Source organism: Geotrypetes seraphini, chromosome 2, assembly GCF_902459505.1.
Source record: "Geotrypetes seraphini chromosome 2, aGeoSer1.1, whole genome shotgun sequence".
In the NCBI taxonomy this organism is placed as follows: domain Eukaryota; kingdom Metazoa; phylum Chordata; class Amphibia; order Gymnophiona; family Dermophiidae; genus Geotrypetes; species Geotrypetes seraphini.
In genome coordinates this window covers 421,035,695-421,054,641 of record NC_047085.1, presented here as the reverse complement: position 1 = coordinate 421,054,641, position 18,947 = coordinate 421,035,695, and the positions used below count along the sequence as shown (strand labels likewise).

The window sequence follows — 18,947 nt, the reverse complement described above, 5'->3', positions numbered from 1 at the left end:
AGCTGACAGGCTTTCTTCAGTAGCACATGTTTTCTAGTCAGCGCGTTTGCTAGCGAGCAAGTTATGGGCCTTACAAACGCGATTGATTTGTTATAAATGACATCGTTCCCTCTCCCAGATCCTTGTCAACATTGTTTGGAATTGCCTTTGTGAAAGAGACCAATCAGAGCAGCGCTGAGGCGGAGTCTAGGAGTTCTACAGTGTCTGGTTGGCTGGCAGAAGGGGAAACCGGTAGGGAGATGGCGATGGCGGTTCAAGCGACGGAGCTCGCACAGCTTAGACATCATGAGCAGCGAGAGATCTGCTACTCTAGGCCTAAATATCGCGAGGGGCGGCGGCCGCGAGCAGTGAAGGTAAGCAAAGCAGGACTTTTCAGAGAATTACCTCAAGATGTTAAGTGCGTTGGCTTGCTGAAGCAGGTAGTATATCGCTTGGCAACGTGCATCTTATTGGGGGCCCCGCCTCGATATTTGAAAATTAATTTGAAAGTTTAATTAAATGTTACAGAATCTGATGAGAAACATCCAAGGAGCTTCAGGATATGTATGTGTACGGTTGTAATTTTAGCATATTTGGCGTCATAATGAGGCCCACCTCTCTCTGAGGAGGGGTTGTTGCGATGTGAGGAGGGCTGTGTTTCTCAATGATTCGAGCACCTGGAATACCCAGTCAGTGTAGTAGTGTTTAGTGAACGTGCGGAAGGAGGACCAGATTGCGGGAAGGGGTAAAAAAACACGGACCTCGCGGATCTTAAACATCCGAGGTCCGTGCCACTTGTAGTTTCTGGCTCTGACAGACCTCTGTGACAATTTAGCTCTGACGGATCCTAACCTATGCTGAGACTAAAAGTGGGACGGACCTCAGATTTTTAAGAATGTGCAGTTCAGATCTGCGAGGTCAGATGCACTGCAGACCTTTGCACACATTTTGTAACCCCCCCAAAACCCTCCCCCAAACAAACAAACCCCAGCTATTTGCCATCCAGTGTCATATTGCGGGGGCTCTCGGAATCAGCGCAGAGGGATGCTGCGTTACAAATGTCCTCCGAGGGCATGGAGTGCGGGTAATGGTGGCCATGGGTCACATTTGGTGGGTGGGTGCTGTCCTTGTTGACTCCATGCCCGTGTTGTGGTAAACAAAGAGAATGGCATAGAGCTTTCCAGAAGGGTAGCATCCGCTTCGTGACCAGTTGAGTGGGGCTATAGCTTCTCAAGCTGTTTATATCCTAATTGGGCTTGTCTCATTCAGTGCAGAAGACCCACGGTCGGCAGTTGTCTCTGTTCTGATATGGTGTGCAGTTCCGGGAAGAGTGTAGGTAGCACTATGGATTGGTTCTTGTGGATAGCAGAGACCAATTTGGGTAAAAATGTAGGGTGCAGTTAGTCCTTATGGTTTAGTTTTCCAGCACTAGTGTATAGGAGGAATAGTCCACAAGCTCGTGTAGCTTCACTGTTGCTCCAGCTCAGTGCACTCACTGATAGTGAGGAAAAGGGTTTTCTAGGTTAGGAATTTCATGGCAGAATCTGCAAGAAATTCAGAGTGGTAATGTGAGCTGCTGCAGCACAATATTGAAGTCCTACGGTATGGGGGTGGCAGCTGACTGGTGATTTGAGGTTAGAGGCTTTTCATAAACCAGGTCATTGGGGATGAGCAGAGGTTGGTTTGTTCTTCAGTTGGTCATGATAGAACATAATAATGGTCTTAGGTTCATCAAGCCCAGTAGCCCGTTCTAATGATGGCCAATCCAGTTCACTAGGCTGCAGTGCTGCTCCGATAAATTTTAATAGCGAATGACCTGAGCTTCTACCCACCCACCCACCTTTAGTTGGGGTGAGCAGGTACTAGAAGAGGGAGGATATTGGGTAAGAGTAGGGGATAAGGTACAAGGAGGAACACCAGATATGAAACCTTTTCCATTTGAAAGAGTGAGAGATTTTTGTTGATGGCCTTCTTGAGCAGTTAGTGCAAGGGTGTGAAAACTGTATCATCCTGGGAAATTAGATCCACTGAGATGGATAACTGAACTGGTGTTTCAGGTACAGGAACCAAACCAGTAAGGCGTGATCAGGATCACAGAGGCCCTGATACACAGTAACAGTTGAAGGGTCTTGGTGATCAAAGGTGTGGGGGATATGCATAGAGCAGTCCCTGAGCCTAAGGAGTAGCAAAAACATCTGAGGCATGTCCGTGTTGAGCAAGTCGCTTGGAGCAGAAGATGAAACATTTCACACCTAATTCACTGGCAAACAGGTCCATGTTGGGCATTCTCTCACTGGAATAACTTCCTTGTGATTGCGGAGGGCTACTGCTCTTCTTTGTAATGTTTGGCACTTTTGGTAGGTGCCCTCAAAGGGTCAAGGGAAGAGGTGGGTTTTTATTGCCTTCCTGAACTTCATGCATGAATACAGGATGTCCGGGGCGGTACTTGGAGAGACCTCCCAGGAAAGAGACTTGGGAGTTATGATTGACAAGTCGATGAAGCCATCCACGCAATGTGTGGTGGCGGCAAAAAGGGCAAACAGAATGCTAGGATTGATAAAGAAGGGGATCACGAACAGATCGGAGAAGGTTATGATGCCGTTGTACTAGGCCATGGTGCGCCCTCACCTGGGGTACTGCATTCAGCACTGGTCGCCGTACATGAAGAAGGACACAGTACTACTCGAAAGGGTCCAGAGAAGAGCGACTAAGATGATTAAGGGGCTGGAGGAATTGCCGTACAATGAAAGATTAGAGAGACTGGGCCTTTTCTCCCTCGAACAGAGGAGATTGAAAGGGGACATGATCGAAACATTCAAGATACTGAAGGGAATAGACTTAATAGATAAGGACAGGTTGTTCACCCTCTCCAAGGTAGGGAGAATGAGAGGGCACACTCTAAAATGGAAAGGGGATAGATTCCGTACGAACGTAAGGAAGTTCTTCACCCAGAGAGTGGTAAAAAACTGGAACACTCTTCTGGAGTCTGTTATAGGGGAAAATACCCTCCAGGGATTCAAGACAAGGTTAAACAAGTTCCTGCTGAACCAGAATGTACTCAGGTAGGGCTAGTCTCAGTTAGGGCGCTGATGTTTAACCAGAGGGCCACCGTGTGAGCGGACTGCTAGACACGATGGACCACTGGTCTGACCCAGCAGCAGCAATTCTTATGTTCTTATGTTATGTGAGTAGGTAGCTTGTTCCAGAGGCGTGGTAGGTAGTGCGTGTAAGAATACTTTTAAAACAAATAGGAGGAAAGTTTTTTTTACTCAAAGGATAGTTAAGCTTTGGAATTCGTTGCCAGAGGAGGTGATAATATAGGTTACTGTAGCTAGTTTTAAGAAAGGTTTGGACAAGTTCCTGGAGGAAATGTCCATAATCTCCTATTGAAGCAGACATGAGGGAAGCCTATGCTTTCTCTGGATTGGTGGCATTGAATGTTGCTATTATTTCTGTTTCTGCTAAGTACTGTGACCTGTATTGGCCACTGTAGGAAACAGGAGACTGGGCTAGAACGACCATTGGTCTGATCCAGTGTGGCTATTCTTATGTTTCTTCTTCAGCAAGGGACTATAGCATTGGATAATTGTCTTTGAAGGGGTAAATCTCCTGGATCTAGACACCCAAATGGTTTCTCTAGAGCAGGAGGCATCTTCCAAATGCTCGTGCATGTTCTTTCACAGCACTGACAGACTAAGCTAAGCTATGCTAAATGGCATGGTGCAGTGTGAGGGATATATTGACAATATCAGAGGCTGATTTGATGAGGTGCTTTTCCACATTCCTGTAGTTCACAGACAAGTGGGAAGAGAGAGTATTTCATGTCTTTGGAAAGTGATAGAGGCTGCTATTGATCTTGTTCAAGATAGATTTCTGGTAGAAGAATAGCTGGAACCGAAGTGCAGCAACGCAGAGTTGAGTAGCAATGCCTAGTAGAGACCCTCTTGCCTATCATATTCAAGGTTTTTGGATTTTTACCGAGAGGCACATTGGAATGATGTCTGAGAAAATTTGCTCCATTTCTTGGGGGGAAGCCAGTACAAAGATGAGCAATGCTTTTATGTATTGCCCTTAGCTCCAGTCAGTTGATCATCTAAGAGGTACAGCAATAAAATGTAGGTGGAAAAAAAAGATTGAAAAGGAAATCCATAAAAAGCTTCATCCAGAAACTGGACTGAAAATCCAAACCTTCAAGTATTTTATGAAATCTTAAATAAGACTTCAGGTTTTACTTTGCATGTGGTGATGGATGTACATACCATGTTCTGTTTGTTTGAATTAATTTACCTTTTTTTTTCACCTAGGTGTACACTATCAACTTAGAGTCTCGTTATTTGCTTGTACAAGGTGTTCCAGCTGTGGGGGTCATGAAGGAGTTGATTGAACATTTTGCACTGTATGGTACCATTGAAGAGTACCATGCTCTAGATGAATATCCAGCAGAACAGTTTACAGAAGTTTATTTAATCAAATTTCAGCGCTTACAGAGTGCCAGGTAAACTATATAACATTCTGCAGTGATGATAACCTTCTGAGAACAGCCTCTCTATAGCAAGTCAGTGTGAAGCATCTGTTTAGACATACTAAAATCCCATAGTACTTTGCCTCCTATCTGATCCTTCCTGTTCATGTCCAGTGATGTAATGTACTAAATACAAAGCTGATTTCATAAGTGCTTTAGCAAGTTTAGGGCTAGATTTACTGCCATGTGTTAACATATAATTTCCCTATCTCACCAGAACAATCCAGACATTTGGGTTTGTGCTCTCCTGCCAGCAGGTGGAGACTGAGAACTACTGAGCCGAGATGTGATGTTCTCGCTTAAGAATTCTGTGCAGTCCATTGTTCAGTCAGTATTTTAGTTTCCAGGAGATAGTACATCTGGCATCCTGTGCAGTGGGAGTGGTCTAGTAGGACTTTTATTTCTTTGGTCAATTAAAGAAAGAAAATAAAATAAAACAAGAGATAAGCAAAGTACCTAAAGAGCAGTCAAAGGAAGTTTTTAAAGCAGGCTAAGCCATCTGTAGCTTGGCTTTTCTTTAGCCTTGTTGGGTCCCAGGTATTTCCTTCCTCCCCCCATCCCCCACACACCTTTTTCCCATACTTCCCTTGTATCTAATAAAGGGACAGGTTATGTTTGTGCCTTAGACCTTTCATATTTGGAAATCCCAGAGTGCCTGAACTGATTAGCTTTTCAACAGACATGTATGTAATTATAAGCACTTAAGATATTAAACTGCTTTTATGGTACTGCAATTTATGATTGTAATGGATGGGGAGAAGACTGCACTAGGAGTGGCCAGCTGCCTCAGCAACCTGAGGTTGTGAATTCGATTCCCACTGTAGCTCCTTGTGACTCTGGGCAAGTCATTTAACACTTAATTACCCCAGGTACAAAATAGTATTTGTCTAAAAAATATGTGAATCGCTTTGATTGTGTAAACACAGAAAAAGTGGTATAGAAGTCTTTATCCCTTTTACAAAATGGTTTTCAATGCTGATAAAGAACTTAATTGTTCTTGCAGCTCTGGGTCAGCCAAACATGGTGGTATTCTCTTTACCTATGACATCGTTGCCAGAGAAAAGTAAATACTGTTCCATGTATGGTACTCAATGGCACACTGGTTCAGTGCCAAGTTTGTGAGAAAAAAGCCGTTGCTTCTTCTGTTCTTAAGCTATAATGCCTTTGGAAGAGCAGCACACTAGCATATTAAGCTAGATGGCAGCAAGAGTGAGTTTAGCCAACAAAGTGCTGACTCCTTTTTTGGAGAGAACAACCACCATGTTTATTGCCCCTGTGGCGGTTGCCACCAGAGAGGATCTGCCATAAATGTCTCTTCCCCATGGGATTTTGATTGCCACACAGTTGTGTAAAGTCTCAGGACTTTACTCAGACTTTCTCAAGAATTTTATCCTTCTTTTGCATCATTCTTTTTGTATAGGTTAATCTTCTTTCTGCTTTCTTATTTTTACCTCGCGTACCAAGATCTACAGGAGGCTTCCGAGGACACTTGGTTGAATGTGGGAGAGAAAGAGATAATGGTTACTGCGGATGGGCAGACTAGATGGGCCATTTGGCCTTTATCTGCCATCATGTTTCTATGAGTTGAAAGAAGGGTTTCTTTCTGAGGAACAGCGAAGTCCTGCCTAGTCAGGACCTTTCTAAAAGTTCATATTTTTTTGTAAGCATGACTTGCAAACCCTAATTTCTTAGATGTTATGTTCTGGAGTTCCTGCATCCTCTTCAGAGACACATCTTGAATCACCTTGCTGTTCTTACCCAAAGGTGAAAGCAATTTGGCAGATCTTAAACAGGTTACTTCAGCTGAAAGTGGTATGTCTCTCTTTTTATACCCCAAAATTTTAACCTTTTTTATTGTAACCTTGTACACCACTTAAACAGCTATTGTAAGCGGTATATCAAATTTTAATAAATTTGGAAACTTGGAAGAAAGAACCAGGACACTAGTCAATTTTATTTTGTAGTGCTGGTTAAAGAAAGCACTTTTTGGCCTGTTGTAGAGCTCAAGTCAGTCAAATTTCTCAAAGTTCCAGCTTTTTGAATGGAAACAAGTCTGATAGTGGTAGCTTAGCAAAAAGAGTTTCTTACTGCCTTAGATCTTTCAAAAGCATATTTGCACATTCCTATCAGAGATTCTCATCTTCATCTGCTGAGATTCATGATCTTAGGCCAACAATTCCAAGTCTGTGCTCTGTTTGGTATGGTCTTAGCACCTAGAACTTTCACTAAGATTATGATGGTAGTTGCAACTGCCTCACTCAACGAGGACATCAGAGGAGAAATTTTTACTACCAAACATCTTTTATGAAAAAGCAGCAGAATGTGCAACAAAAGTGCTTCTATTATGCCCTTGCCAGGGCCATGAGCCTCCGATGCCTTGGGCATGTGGTGAAATCCTTTGATGTACATTGTGGAATGCGTTGCTGCCTGAGACAAAAACCCATGTTTTGTTTTGAAAATAAAGTTAAATGTTAAGTTTTAAAAAAGAGTACGTCTTTGTTCATCCTTATTTGGATGATTGGTTAATAAGAGCAAATTCCTTCAAGGAGAGCAAGTTAGCCACAGCAAGGGCGGTACAGCTGTTGCAGGAATTAGGATGGATAATCAACATTTTCCAAGAGCAATCTTACACTGTTACAGTAGATAGAGTACCTGGACCAAATTTGACACCAGATGAGGCAAAGTTTTTCTCCTGCCAAAGACTGCAAAAGTTGTAAGCTCGGATTTAGAGCCTCCTCACACAGACAACGACAGTGTGGTATCTTCATGTACTGGGTTTAATGATTGCAATGTTGGAATTAGTGCTGTAGGTCAGGATGCATATGCTTCCTTTGCAGAGCTCTCTACTCTCATATAGGTCCCCTCATAGAGAATTTCAGTCTGGTTTTGCCACTACCATTGGAGGTTAGGAAGAGCCTTTGGGGGTGAAAGAGCCTTTGGGGGTGGAAAAGAGTCTGGAGACCCACCAGAGTAGATAATGGTCATGATGGATGCCAGTCATATTGGATAAGGAGCATATTGTTTTGATAGATGGGCACTAGGCCAATGGTCTCAGAAGAAAGTCCAGTGGTCCATCAGTCACATGGAAGTGTGAACAAATCAGTTTGGTTCTCTTGGAGTTCTGACATTATATAAGAAGGTGAGAATTCTTTCTGACAATGCTACAACGGTAGTGTATGTCAACAAGCAATATGGAACAAGAAGGCTTCATGTAGCAGAAGAGGCGCAAATAGTAATGGCATAGACAGCCAGAAATCTTGAAGACATCCCAGCAGCATATGTAGCTAGGGTACACAATGTCTAGGTGAATTACCTCAGCTGGAATATCTTGAATCCAGGAGAGTGGAGTCTGGTGGAAGAAGCTATCTTGGATATGGTGCTCTGCTGAGATTTTCCAGAAATGGACTTGATGGCAACAAGCTAGAAGTGATGAGCATCTTGAGTTGTAGAAAAAACAGCAAGTCAGTGGGCAAAGATGCTTTAATTCGACCTTGGCCTTGGGTTGGACTTCTGTTTTGTGCTTCCACCGTAGCCACTTATTGGCAGAATCATTCAAAGGATACAAAAACATGTGGGGCTAGAGGTCCTGATAATAATAATAATAATAATTTAACTGGAGATTCTTGGCACAGAGCTTGATATGTCTAAAAGTGGAAGACCCTCTAGTAACAAGTATTAGTGCAGGAGCAGTCTCCACACTGGACATGTCTCCATTTTTGTCTTATGGCTTGGTTCTTCAGAGGGCATGTTTGACAAAGAAGGGCTATTTAGTGGAGTGATTTCTTCCTTTTTGCATTCTAAAAGAGATCTATATCTTAGTCCTCTGCAAGAGTTTGGAGAATTTTTGAGGACTGGTGTTGGTAAAAACAAATTATTCCCTTCCATGTCTGAGTGCACCTTTAATTCCATCTCATGAAACTTGTACAGCAGCTAATTTGGGCCCCTGTGCATTCATTCATCTGTCATTATAAATTGGATGTTCAAGCTGGAACCGACCTTTAGATCAAAGTCTTGACAGCAGGGCTTACTTTGTCCCACCTAGATGGATTGGTCTGGTGGAATAAAAAAGAAGGGTAATGTTTAGTTCTTGCCTACTAATTTTCTTCCCTTGAGTTCCTCCAGATCAGTCTGGAAACCACCCAATCCTGCTAGATTCAGTTTTTATGTATTAAGTTCTAAATCTTTATGCTTTTTGGATGGTCTCTTTGTGGCTTTGCCCCAGCTTTATATATATGAAGGTTTCTGCACTTTTATTTATTAAACACTATTAAATATCTCAAAAGCAAATTACATCACTTTTCCACATAGTCACATGACATTCTACGACATGCCCTCTTACCACTTCTCCCGTCCCAACAGTTTCCCACGAAAATATGAAAGTGCAGAAACTTTTTGAAGAACACTCATATATTTATGGATTCTTTATATAGTAGTTAATACTTAGTTGTTTGTTGGGTAGTCTTTTAGTTCTTGGGAGAGTTCTATTTGATAATCTTTGTTACTGTTTTGTTATAATCTATACTGGCTGGCCAACAGATTGCACAGGATTCTAAAGGGATATCATCACAGCTCATCTAAGTACAGTGGAACCTTGGTTTGCAAGCATAATTCGTTCCAGAAACATGCTTGTAATCCACAGCACTCATGTATCAAAGCAAATTTCCCCATAGGAAATAATGAAAACTTGAAGTATTCATCTCACATCACAAAAACTTTAATAGAAAATACAGTACTGTAATAATAATAATAACAGTTTATATACCGCAATACTGTTAAGTTCTATGCGGTTTACAGAAGATTAATGGGGTACAAGTTGAGTTAACTTAAGGGATGTGGGAACAATGGGGAGAAAGGGCAAGAGAGGGGAAGGAGGGAAGTATTACAAGATCTCACTCGTTTCGAACAGTCACTCCACTGCGGGTAAATTGGGCATGATGCTTTTATTAAGTTCAGCCGCGCTCAGCGTGAGATGTGCATGTGTTGTGCGCACTTGAACTGCAGGTGCATGTATTACGTTCAGCCGTGATCAGTGATGCGATGTGCGTATATTGTGCGTACATAAGAATAGCCTTACTGGGTCAGACCAATGATCCATCAAGCCCAGTAGCCCGTTCTCAAGGTGGCCAATCCAGGTCACTAGTGCCTGACCAAAACCCAAGGAGTAGCAGTATTCCATGCTTCTGATAGGGGGCAAGTAATGGCTTCCCCCATGTCTTTCTCAATAATGTATATGTGCTCGTACTGCTAGACAACACTTGTTTATTGAGTTAAAATTTAAGAAAAAATGTTTTGCAAACATTCGTAAACCACGTTACTCGCTATCCAAGGTATGATAATAGTTCCTAGTACAAACTCAGCATCTGAACTGGTGTGGAGAAACTCAGGGAAAGAAAATTAGCCAGCAAGAACTAATTTACTTTTTATCTGAATGTTTAGTGCAAAGACTGCATTGTTAATAAGGGAACCTGCGTTAAATAATTAGCAAACGGTGGTAAATCTAGCCCTTATGTACAGTATTTCCAGATTCACAGATTGATAACAATGAAGTCTATTCAGTCTGCCAATTTTCACTACTTACTAGAATACCACACACTCTACATAATCTAAATTAACCCAGCCATTCTTACAACTTCTCATCTCCCCATTAATGCACTTTCATAGTTGAAAGGTAGAAACAAATTTTCCACTTATAGAATTCAGTAGTCTTTGGAGCAAGTTCATGTAGAAATATGAAGTAAATAGTTGAATTTGACCTTTAGTAAGTTCCTTTATTCAAGTTTATTAGGTTATTCTAGGGCTATGTATCAAATACAGTAGTATGCAAAAAGTCTGGAACCACTTGTGAATTTTACATTCTTTCACCTTTCTAACTTTTTTGTTACAATTTTTTTGTTGACCCAATAGTTTGTCTGTGTACCACATAAGGAATACATCTGGCTATTAGAATCAACTTTTTATTCTAGCTTGGCCTTAACATTTCTGAGTTAAAGTTGCCATGTTAATTGTTTTTCTGCATAAATTGAGCAATGTACCTCACTGGCCAAAAAAGTACACATGAGACCCTAACCCCAAAATGAGTTCTTCTATTGACTGGATCCTAGGGATGTTTTGAGATCTTTTTCCTCTGTTTTAACAAAAGTGTGCATTTTACATAATTGGAGCACTCTATATTGTTGATGTTAATCTGAGGATTTTGTTTTTGGAACACTCCACTAAGGTCTTCACTTTAGCTGTTCAGTTTGCTCAGTATTTGGTGGGACAACCTCTGTTCTTGATCACCTTTCTGCACCATGTCGACATTGAGTGAACCAGTTTGATGAGGTGATCATAGGTAACTAGACGGTTCCAGGCTGCAATGAGTGACTCAATCAACTCATATTTTTATGGTGGATGTCTCTTGGATATCTCCCAGGCTACCTTGTGCCACAAATTCTCAATCAGATTCAGATCTGGAGATTGGGAAGGCCAGTCAATTGACTCGATGTTCTGAAGTTTCCAGTTGATCATCTATTTGGAGTGATGGCAAGGTACGTTGTTATCTTGGAACAGGAACTGGCCTGGAAACAGCTACTTAGCTGATGGCATCATGCATTTTTGCAGTATTATGATGTACTTGATCCCACTAACTATTCCATCAATGATGTGCAGACGTCCGACGCCACAGGCAGCTATTCAGCCCCAGACCATGACCTTCAAAGTATGCTTCATACTGAGTTTGAGGCACTCAGGCTTGAACTCCTTTCCAGGAAACCTCTTCACATAGGTGTGGGCTTGGTTACTAAACAAGCAGGAAGTGCTTTCATTGCTGAAAGCACCTTTTCCCGCATGTCACATGTCCAGCTTGAGTGCTGCTGCACCCACTCAAATCCGGTTGTGCCTTTGGATGTCAGTCATCAGTGGCTTACTGCATGCTTTGCAATCCTGCAGACCAAACTGGAGGCACCAGCAACAAACTATTGATGAGCTGAGGTGAGGTCGACTTGTGATTGGTCATTGAAGTGCACAGTCTTAGGGTGATGTTGATGCATGTGGACGACTGAACCAAGGTTTGTTTACCACTGAACCTGTCGCTTTCTTCCTTTGTACAATCTTTGCTATCACAGTATGACTGCAGCAGACTGCTGGCGATCTGGTGGCACAAAAATCCTTCCTCACTCATCACTGATACATGAACACATTCCTCCAGTATCAAGTTCTGAGTCTTGTTCATGGTTGATACAGAAAACAGAGAATGACACGGGGACAAATTTTTCCCCGTCCCTGCAGCAACTCATTTTCCCGTCCCCATGAGTTCTTTTCCTGTCCCTTCCCCTTTCCTGTAAGCTCCATCCTCATCAGCACAAGCCTCAAACAGTTTAAAATTATAAGTGAATGAAGCTTGTGCGGTTAAGGCACAGCTTACAGGAATGGGGCAGAGATAGGGTTAGTGACAAAACTCGCAGGGGCAGGGAAATTGAGTTCTTGCAGGGACGGGGAAAAATTTGTCCCCCATGTCATTCTTTAGCAGAAAGTGTATGAATCCCAAAAAGTCTGTGCTTTTTATAGCTGCCCTGTTACCTAGATATCTGGATTGTGATTGGCTGACAAAAGCAGCCACCTGATTGGTCAGAAATAATGCATGCTGATTGGACAGTCTCAATCTAGTTTAAGCATGAGCTGTAAAAATTATAGTAGCTATGTTCCATTATCAACAAAATTGTAAAATTAGAAACAAGTAATCTTAAAAAGTTGATTCTAATGGCCAGATGTATCCCTTATAATGTGGTACACAAACAAATCTATTGGGTCAACAAAGAAATGAAAAGGTCAGAAAGTTGAATTAATGCAAAATTCACAAGTGGTTCCAGACTTTTGCATACCATTGTATCTTCCTTGAAACTTCTGTGAAATACAGTGCCATTAATGTCCTGCTTATGGATATTTATTTCTTTTTTTTATAGAATAGCAAAAAGAAAACTAGATGAAAGGAGTTTCTTTGGTGGTTTGCTTCATGTGTGTTATGCCCCAGAATTTGAAACTGTCCAAGAAACAAGAGAGAAACTGCAGGAACGCAGAAAGTTTATAGCCAAAGCAACGTCTAAAAGAGGTGATTCTGAGCCTTCATTTGGTTTTACTTGCTCATATAAGTGAGATGCCAAAGCAAGATCTATGTTTTCCCTTACTGTAGATTTAATTATTCAGTGTTACATTACTGTATATAAGATTTAATGGCTGAAGAATAAACATACTCAGATGCAGCATAATGTATTAAAGTTGCACAGTTTGCTAATATCAGTTCACGCAGTAGTTAACATTTGGAATTGCTCTGCATTTTTGTTGAGCTTTTTGTTACTCTTATGGAATTTATCCATATATTTATTGTCATTGTGGGGTGATGCAGAAGTGTGGATAACGTTTAAAGGAAGCTATTTATGCCATAGTTAATGCCTCAAATAAATAAATATTTGTATGTCGCATAAAAAACAGAATATCTGAGACTGGAGTGCTAAGAATATGCTCCCATTTTTTTTTTAATTATTTTTACTGAAATTTGAAATGAAATGTAAATATAAGTTAATACAAGAGTCAAGTTTGCTGTTTTAAACAAGAACTTTCCAAACCCGAGCTCCCATTTTTTAAATGTTTTAAAGTAGACCAACAAGGAAAGTGTTTCTTATCCATGGGAGATTTTCTGCTGTGCATTACTGTAGTTTGTGTGCACTTTCTGAAGTTCACTAACTTTGCAAGCAAAATGATATAATCTAATTAATATGAAAAATATCAGTGCTGAAATGAAGGTAATTTTATAATAGGTTGTCTGTGTGTCTTCATAAAGTACTGGGGATAAACCAGCTAGATTGAAGCCACAGATATTTGCACCTGCTGATAAACGAGCATATTTGTTAGCACACACAATGTGCAGGTTGCATAAAGGCATGTGCAATTTTGACACTGCATGTATTTTTATGTGCATAATCCCTGGGGTAATTTTTACTAAAGTCCTTTATATGGCCCTCTAAATGTTAATTTAATGTTGAGACATGAACACATTCATTGTGCTGTGTTTAATAGAACCAGTGTCTCCCTCAAGTTTAAAATGTGAAGGAACTAGAACAGTGTTTTTCAACCTTTTTACACCTATGGACCGGCAGAAATAAAAGAATTATTCTGTGGACCAGCATCGGTCCTTGGACCGGCGGTTGAGGAACACTGGGCTAAGTCGTGGGCCAGACCCCGCCCCCATAATAGTACTAATTGCACTTTGCACATCCCGTGCCTCATCTGGAAGCCTTCCCTCTAACGTTGCAACGTCAGAGAGAAGGCTTCTGGTTCATGCGCAGGATGCCCGTAGGAGCCACTGCCCATGGCTTTGTGCACTGAATCAGTTAGGAAGAGGGAGCTGGCTCGAAGATAACGCCGCATCGATCGCACCATGGACCGGCGGTTGAAGAACACTTTTTGGACCTGATGCACGTGCTGGCCCTGTGGACTGGCAGGAAATTTCTGTGGACCGGCACTGATCCATGGACCGGTGGTTGAAGAACACTGAACTAGAAAATCTCTCTTTAATCAGTATTCAAACGCTGCTTAGGAGTGTTTCAACAGACTAAAATGCTTCTTCCATCCTGTAATTTGATTGTTGAAAGGGAAGTCACAGCTGTTAGTGGGACAAAAATTATGTTGCAGTTTTATATTTTTTAATGGCTGTTTAGGTTAAATGTTCATACCAACTAAAAAATAATGCAGCTGTACAGGGAGAATCATCAAAGATCATTGTCAGGAATGCATATCATTTTATATCTAGCATTTTTATGTAAGCTGTCTGAAGCAGTGTACAGATAGCTTCATGTGGTATATGAGCATATATTAGATGTCCTTATACTAAATACAGTGTAAATATAGTTGGTTAAACTTGTTGCCAAACTGTTTTTTATTTTTGTCAATATTGTGAATTATTTAATGCATCTGGCCAAAGGCCCAGTATTTTTAGATGGCCCCATGAGTCAGTGCTGAGCCTTTTGACCAAGTCTAGTAATCTTACCTGGCTCTTAAAAAGTATGTACTCTTTTTTTAATTATTATTAGTGGGGAAAGATGTCAGATGATTTAGCAATCCACAGTGCTAGTAATAAATATCTTTGTGATTTTTTAAAAGCATTGTTTAGCATTGTTAGTAAGCTGTGGAGTTTGATGAGGAACGTGTGTTGGATTGTAGGGTGAAGCTCTACTTTTTGTTTTTGCTCAGCAGATTAATTTTTGGATTATCTATAGCTAAAACCAAGCAGAAAGACACTACATTATTTAACACAAGTTCTATGTTTTTATGCTGTTGACTTCAGTGGCATGGAGTTTCTTATGGAATAAGGAAGCAAAAGTGTGAATGTTTTGTAAACCATTGAAGTCTGTCACAAATCATTTCTACAAAATGATTTAAATACTATTAGTAAGTTATATGCTTTTGTGTTTGTTTTTTTAAGAGTGGCTTGTAACAGAGAAGGACCAGGGCCAGAACCTGACAGCTTCAGAATATTCAGAGCCCAGTTCACAGCCTGGAAGAAGTAATACAAGCATTTCCAGTGAGACTCCATACTCATGTTTTGCCCACTCTTTTGAGTTACCTTCCTCTTGTTCTATATCCCAAAACCCAGTGACGGCAATACCAGCCTATGTTGGAAACTGGCCATCTGAATCTACTGCAAACAATAGCCAAGCAGCTTCATCAGCTGATATAGACCAGTGGAAAGAACATAATATGATTGCACCCACTCCAGGGCCACAGAGAAAAGAGCCCTCTAACAAGGGAATTGGTAGATTTATACCGCGAACTACACTACTAGAAGAGAGAAAGAGAAGGCGAGACCAAGACACTGCATTTCATCTTACTGGGGCCAGTATGGATAATACTGAAGTAATTATTGGGCCGTTGCTGCCAGAAATACCCAACGTAGACATGGATGATGAATCCTTAAATGTGTCGGCAAATGCAATTCGAAACAAGCTGAAAGAGGTGAGTCTTTCATATAATGTACTTCTGCCAGCAGAATCAAATGTACTAAACTTGTATTTATTTATTTATTTTCCATTTTTAGAGAAGACAGCTGTGCCCAGAAATCTGCACAGATTCTGAAATTTGGGCTCTGTGTTTTCACATGTTGCAGCCATATGAAAAAAAATTTTCAAAATTTGGTCCGTCCATAAAATAAACTTTTGCTTAGTTCACACAAATTCATACATAATGCAAAAACATGCAAAGCAGCTCATTTTGACTTCTTTTTTCTTTTTACATCTTTGCATAGTGAGGGGGTAGTGGAACTGAAATCTTATTGTCGACAGTGAGGGATCAGATTTATGTTTACTTGGAAAATAAGTGTACCTGTACTTCTGTCATTAGCTCTGTCAGCAGCATTTGGACACATTAGAACCAACCATATTATTAAACAGATCCTCGGTGCTTGGTTTAAGAGGTGGGTCTGGAAATTACCTTCCTCTTTTGGAAGGATGTAGCCTATAAAGAAATGTTGAAATGTTTATTCCTACAACAAACACCATTATGGTTCTGTCCTCCCTTATGATCAGAAGAGACTCCATTATCATATGTGAAAGAACAATCCTTCCCTCTAAAAAGCAAGCAGTGTTTTGTTTGAAAATATCATTTTCAGCTTATTGTAGAACACCTCAATATCTCTTTAAAAATAGAGCCAAAATTAACCTTAGAACATGTGCATTGCAAAAGGTCCATTCCCTAGGGTCAAGCCGTTCCAGCATCTAGAGCACGTGTCAAACACAAGGCCTGCCTGCCATTTTATGTGGCCTGTGGTGACTGTGTGCCTGACACTACACACTAGGAACCTCCTTGAGTCCTGACTCCCCCACCTACCACCTCCCCACCGCTGAAATTTTAAATCTTCAGGCAGCCAACGTGAAGCCAGCCTCCCCGTTGTTGCCCTGTGTTCTGTTCCTAGTCACAGCCTAATGATGTAGGTTGCCTTGTAGACTGCATTATCCTGGAGCCAAATTTGATTTGTGTTTAGACATGCATCATTTCTGATTCACTCCCTATACCTCTTTAAACTGTGGAGCTCCCATTCTATCTTACTGTTGGCTAGTTCTCATTTTTGATGTTCTGAGTGTAGTTTGGATTCTGATCCTTGACTGCCTTCTCCATATGAGCCTGTTCTGCCAGCCTTGATCTTAGCCTGTTCCTCTATTTTGGTGATGGTCTTGCTTGCTAATACTGCCCTGTTGGATCTGATCATGTTGTTTTTGACCCAGCCCATTTGCTGCCTCTTTTCGTCTGGTGACTGGGGTTGTGGGGAGCAACTTATGCCTGAGCTCCAAGTCCTGGCAGGGAAAGAGGACTGTTACAGGTGAAAATACAGGTCCCTGGCGATTCTCATGGTGTTTAACGTTGCTATGAGGCACTTTTGTTGAATTTAATTTTCTTTTTGAGTGAAACAACATATTTTTCTTAGCTTTTGTCTCTGTTAGCTGCCTTTGCTTGTGACTAATGGAAGCAAGACAAAAACAGAAAATATCTCTACTATTCCTGTCACCTGCATCCATAATCAGTATCATTCAAGCTTTATTTTTAATTATGTATATGTATACCCTTGATGTAGGCTTCATGCTGATACACAGCTGGGTTGGCTTTTTATTTGTGGAACTGTCATTGACATTTTTTATCTGATGTACATTTTGGGTCGGAGAATGGTTAGATGTGTATTTGTTACATAGGATTTCCTTTCTGTCTTTACTCACTGATATATTATTTTTCAAGCCCTACTGTTGCTGCTGTCTTCATGTCTTATTTTGACCAAAATCTTTTCTGGCTGGGGCATGCTTTGAGGACTCCTAGATGTGGAGCAGAAAGGAAGTGTTTCATCTTTTACAAGAAAGAATCGAAAAGTCTCCTTTTTAAAATTTTGTAATTTTCCTGTTTTGTTACCAGGTTTCTTCTATTCCAGTATTGAAATCGGAAAGAGCTGAAGAGGAAAACAGCCAGAGGGCCCCACCACTAAAGCAGAGGAGGAGAATATAAGTGAAAGATTTCAGTTAGAAATGTTTAAGCAGAAATAGAATATTAACAATGTATCATCTGCAAGCTATACAAACCAAATTTATAATAAAGAGAGGTGTAAGTGTGTATGATTTGTATTAAATAATGAAAAATATTAAGCTTCCAGATATAAAATAGAATATTCCATTTGCTGAATTGGTTAGAAACAGAGTGAGCCTAGTCTGTCTTCATGGGCTATTTTCAGACAAAACGTAATAGAAATGCTTTCCCCATGTTGGTTCTAACATTGGCTGGGTGGCCACCTGAGCAGAGCTGATCATCTAGTATGATTTCATATAATAGCTAATGCAGAAAGGAGTCACACACGTCTGATATTTCAAAAATACCAACTGTGATAAAATGGGGAAATATATGTGAGGAGGAAGAAGATCAGTGGACTAAAATGAGTTTCAGGAAACGTGACAAATTTTAGGATTGGGGGCTGGATTTTTTGAGGTTTCTTCTGATTTTAGAACCCTTAGCAACTCGCAAATTGCTTGCAGAAAACTATCAATCAACTTTTCAACTCCACCTCCTTCCCAGGGAGCTGCTCCTGCCCCCTCAGTTTCTTTTCTGCAAGCAAGTTGCTCAAAAGTGTTTCTGATCTGCGGTTTTATTAACCTAAAGAAAAACAGTGCATATTATAAATATACAAAATGCCACAGTTGTGTGAATGCAAACTACACCATGGCAGTTTTTATTACTTTCATGTATGTACTTAACTATGGCAGTAATATTAATTGTATGGTCCTTGAGAGCCATAGAAGGTTTGAGTCTTCAGGCATGGGATGTAGTATGCATGCAAACTCTCATGCATCATTAGAAACACACAGTAACACATCAAGACTCACATGGCCCATCCAGTCTGCCCAACAACATGGCCAGAGATGCAGCAGCCACTCTGCACAGGACCCAGTCTCCCATGCTTAAATGCTGGTTGTCAAGTCTCCACCATGCCAACTATATAAGCAACCAAACATGGTGGGGAAGATAGGTGATTATAACCAAGGATTGTTAACAGTATTCAACTTACCAGTCAAGATGTGTAGCTCAGGTAGGAGGGGAAGACAGCACCCTCACATGCAGCACGTAGCAACAAACTGATCTACAATACTGGACTTGGTGAACTTCGCCTGTTTTTTGTCATTTGTAGGATGCAGACCATAGAAGCCTGTCTGAAATAGAAGAAACCATGCTGGATTTGGCAAATCTTTTAGTTTTTGCCATTTAACATAAGAACATAAAAATAGCCATACTGGGTCAGACCAATGTTTCATCTAGCCCAGTATCCTGTTTCGATCAGTGGCCAATCCAGGTCACAAGTACCTGGCAGAAACCCAAATAGTAGCAACATTCCTTGCTACCATTCCCAGGGCAAGCAATAGCTTCTCCCATGTCCATCTCAACAGAA

General features: G+C 40.9%; 1 protein-coding gene across 1 annotated transcript; it reads left to right on the top strand.

The window, feature by feature from the left end:
* The first annotated feature begins 12 nt into the window (after nt 1–12).
* On the top strand, nt 13–17,623 carry RBM48 (RNA binding motif protein 48). Its single transcript, XM_033931142.1, has 5 exons — nt 13–353; nt 4,284–4,474; nt 12,442–12,587; nt 14,958–15,487; nt 17,429–17,623. The coding sequence occupies exons 1-5, from the start codon at nt 240–242 to the stop codon at nt 17,516–17,518; spliced, it is 1,071 nt and encodes a 356-aa protein (XP_033787033.1). The 5' UTR covers nt 13–239; the 3' UTR covers nt 17,519–17,623.
* The last annotated feature ends 1,324 nt before the right edge of the window (nt 17,624–18,947 follow it).

Excerpts from the sequence above, each read along its gene's own strand:
- RBM48 (XM_033931142.1), top strand. The coding sequence starts at position 240 with ATGGCGATGGCGGTTCAAGCGACGGAGCTCGCACAGCTTAGACATCAT. Across the intron at positions 4,475-12,441 it reads CAGCGCTTACAGAGTGCCAG|AATAGCAAAAAGAAAACTAG; the intron begins GTAAACTATATA and ends TTTTTTTTATAG. Across the intron at positions 15,488-17,428 it reads TTCGAAACAAGCTGAAAGAG|GTTTCTTCTATTCCAGTATT; the intron begins GTGAGTCTTTCA and ends TTTTGTTACCAG.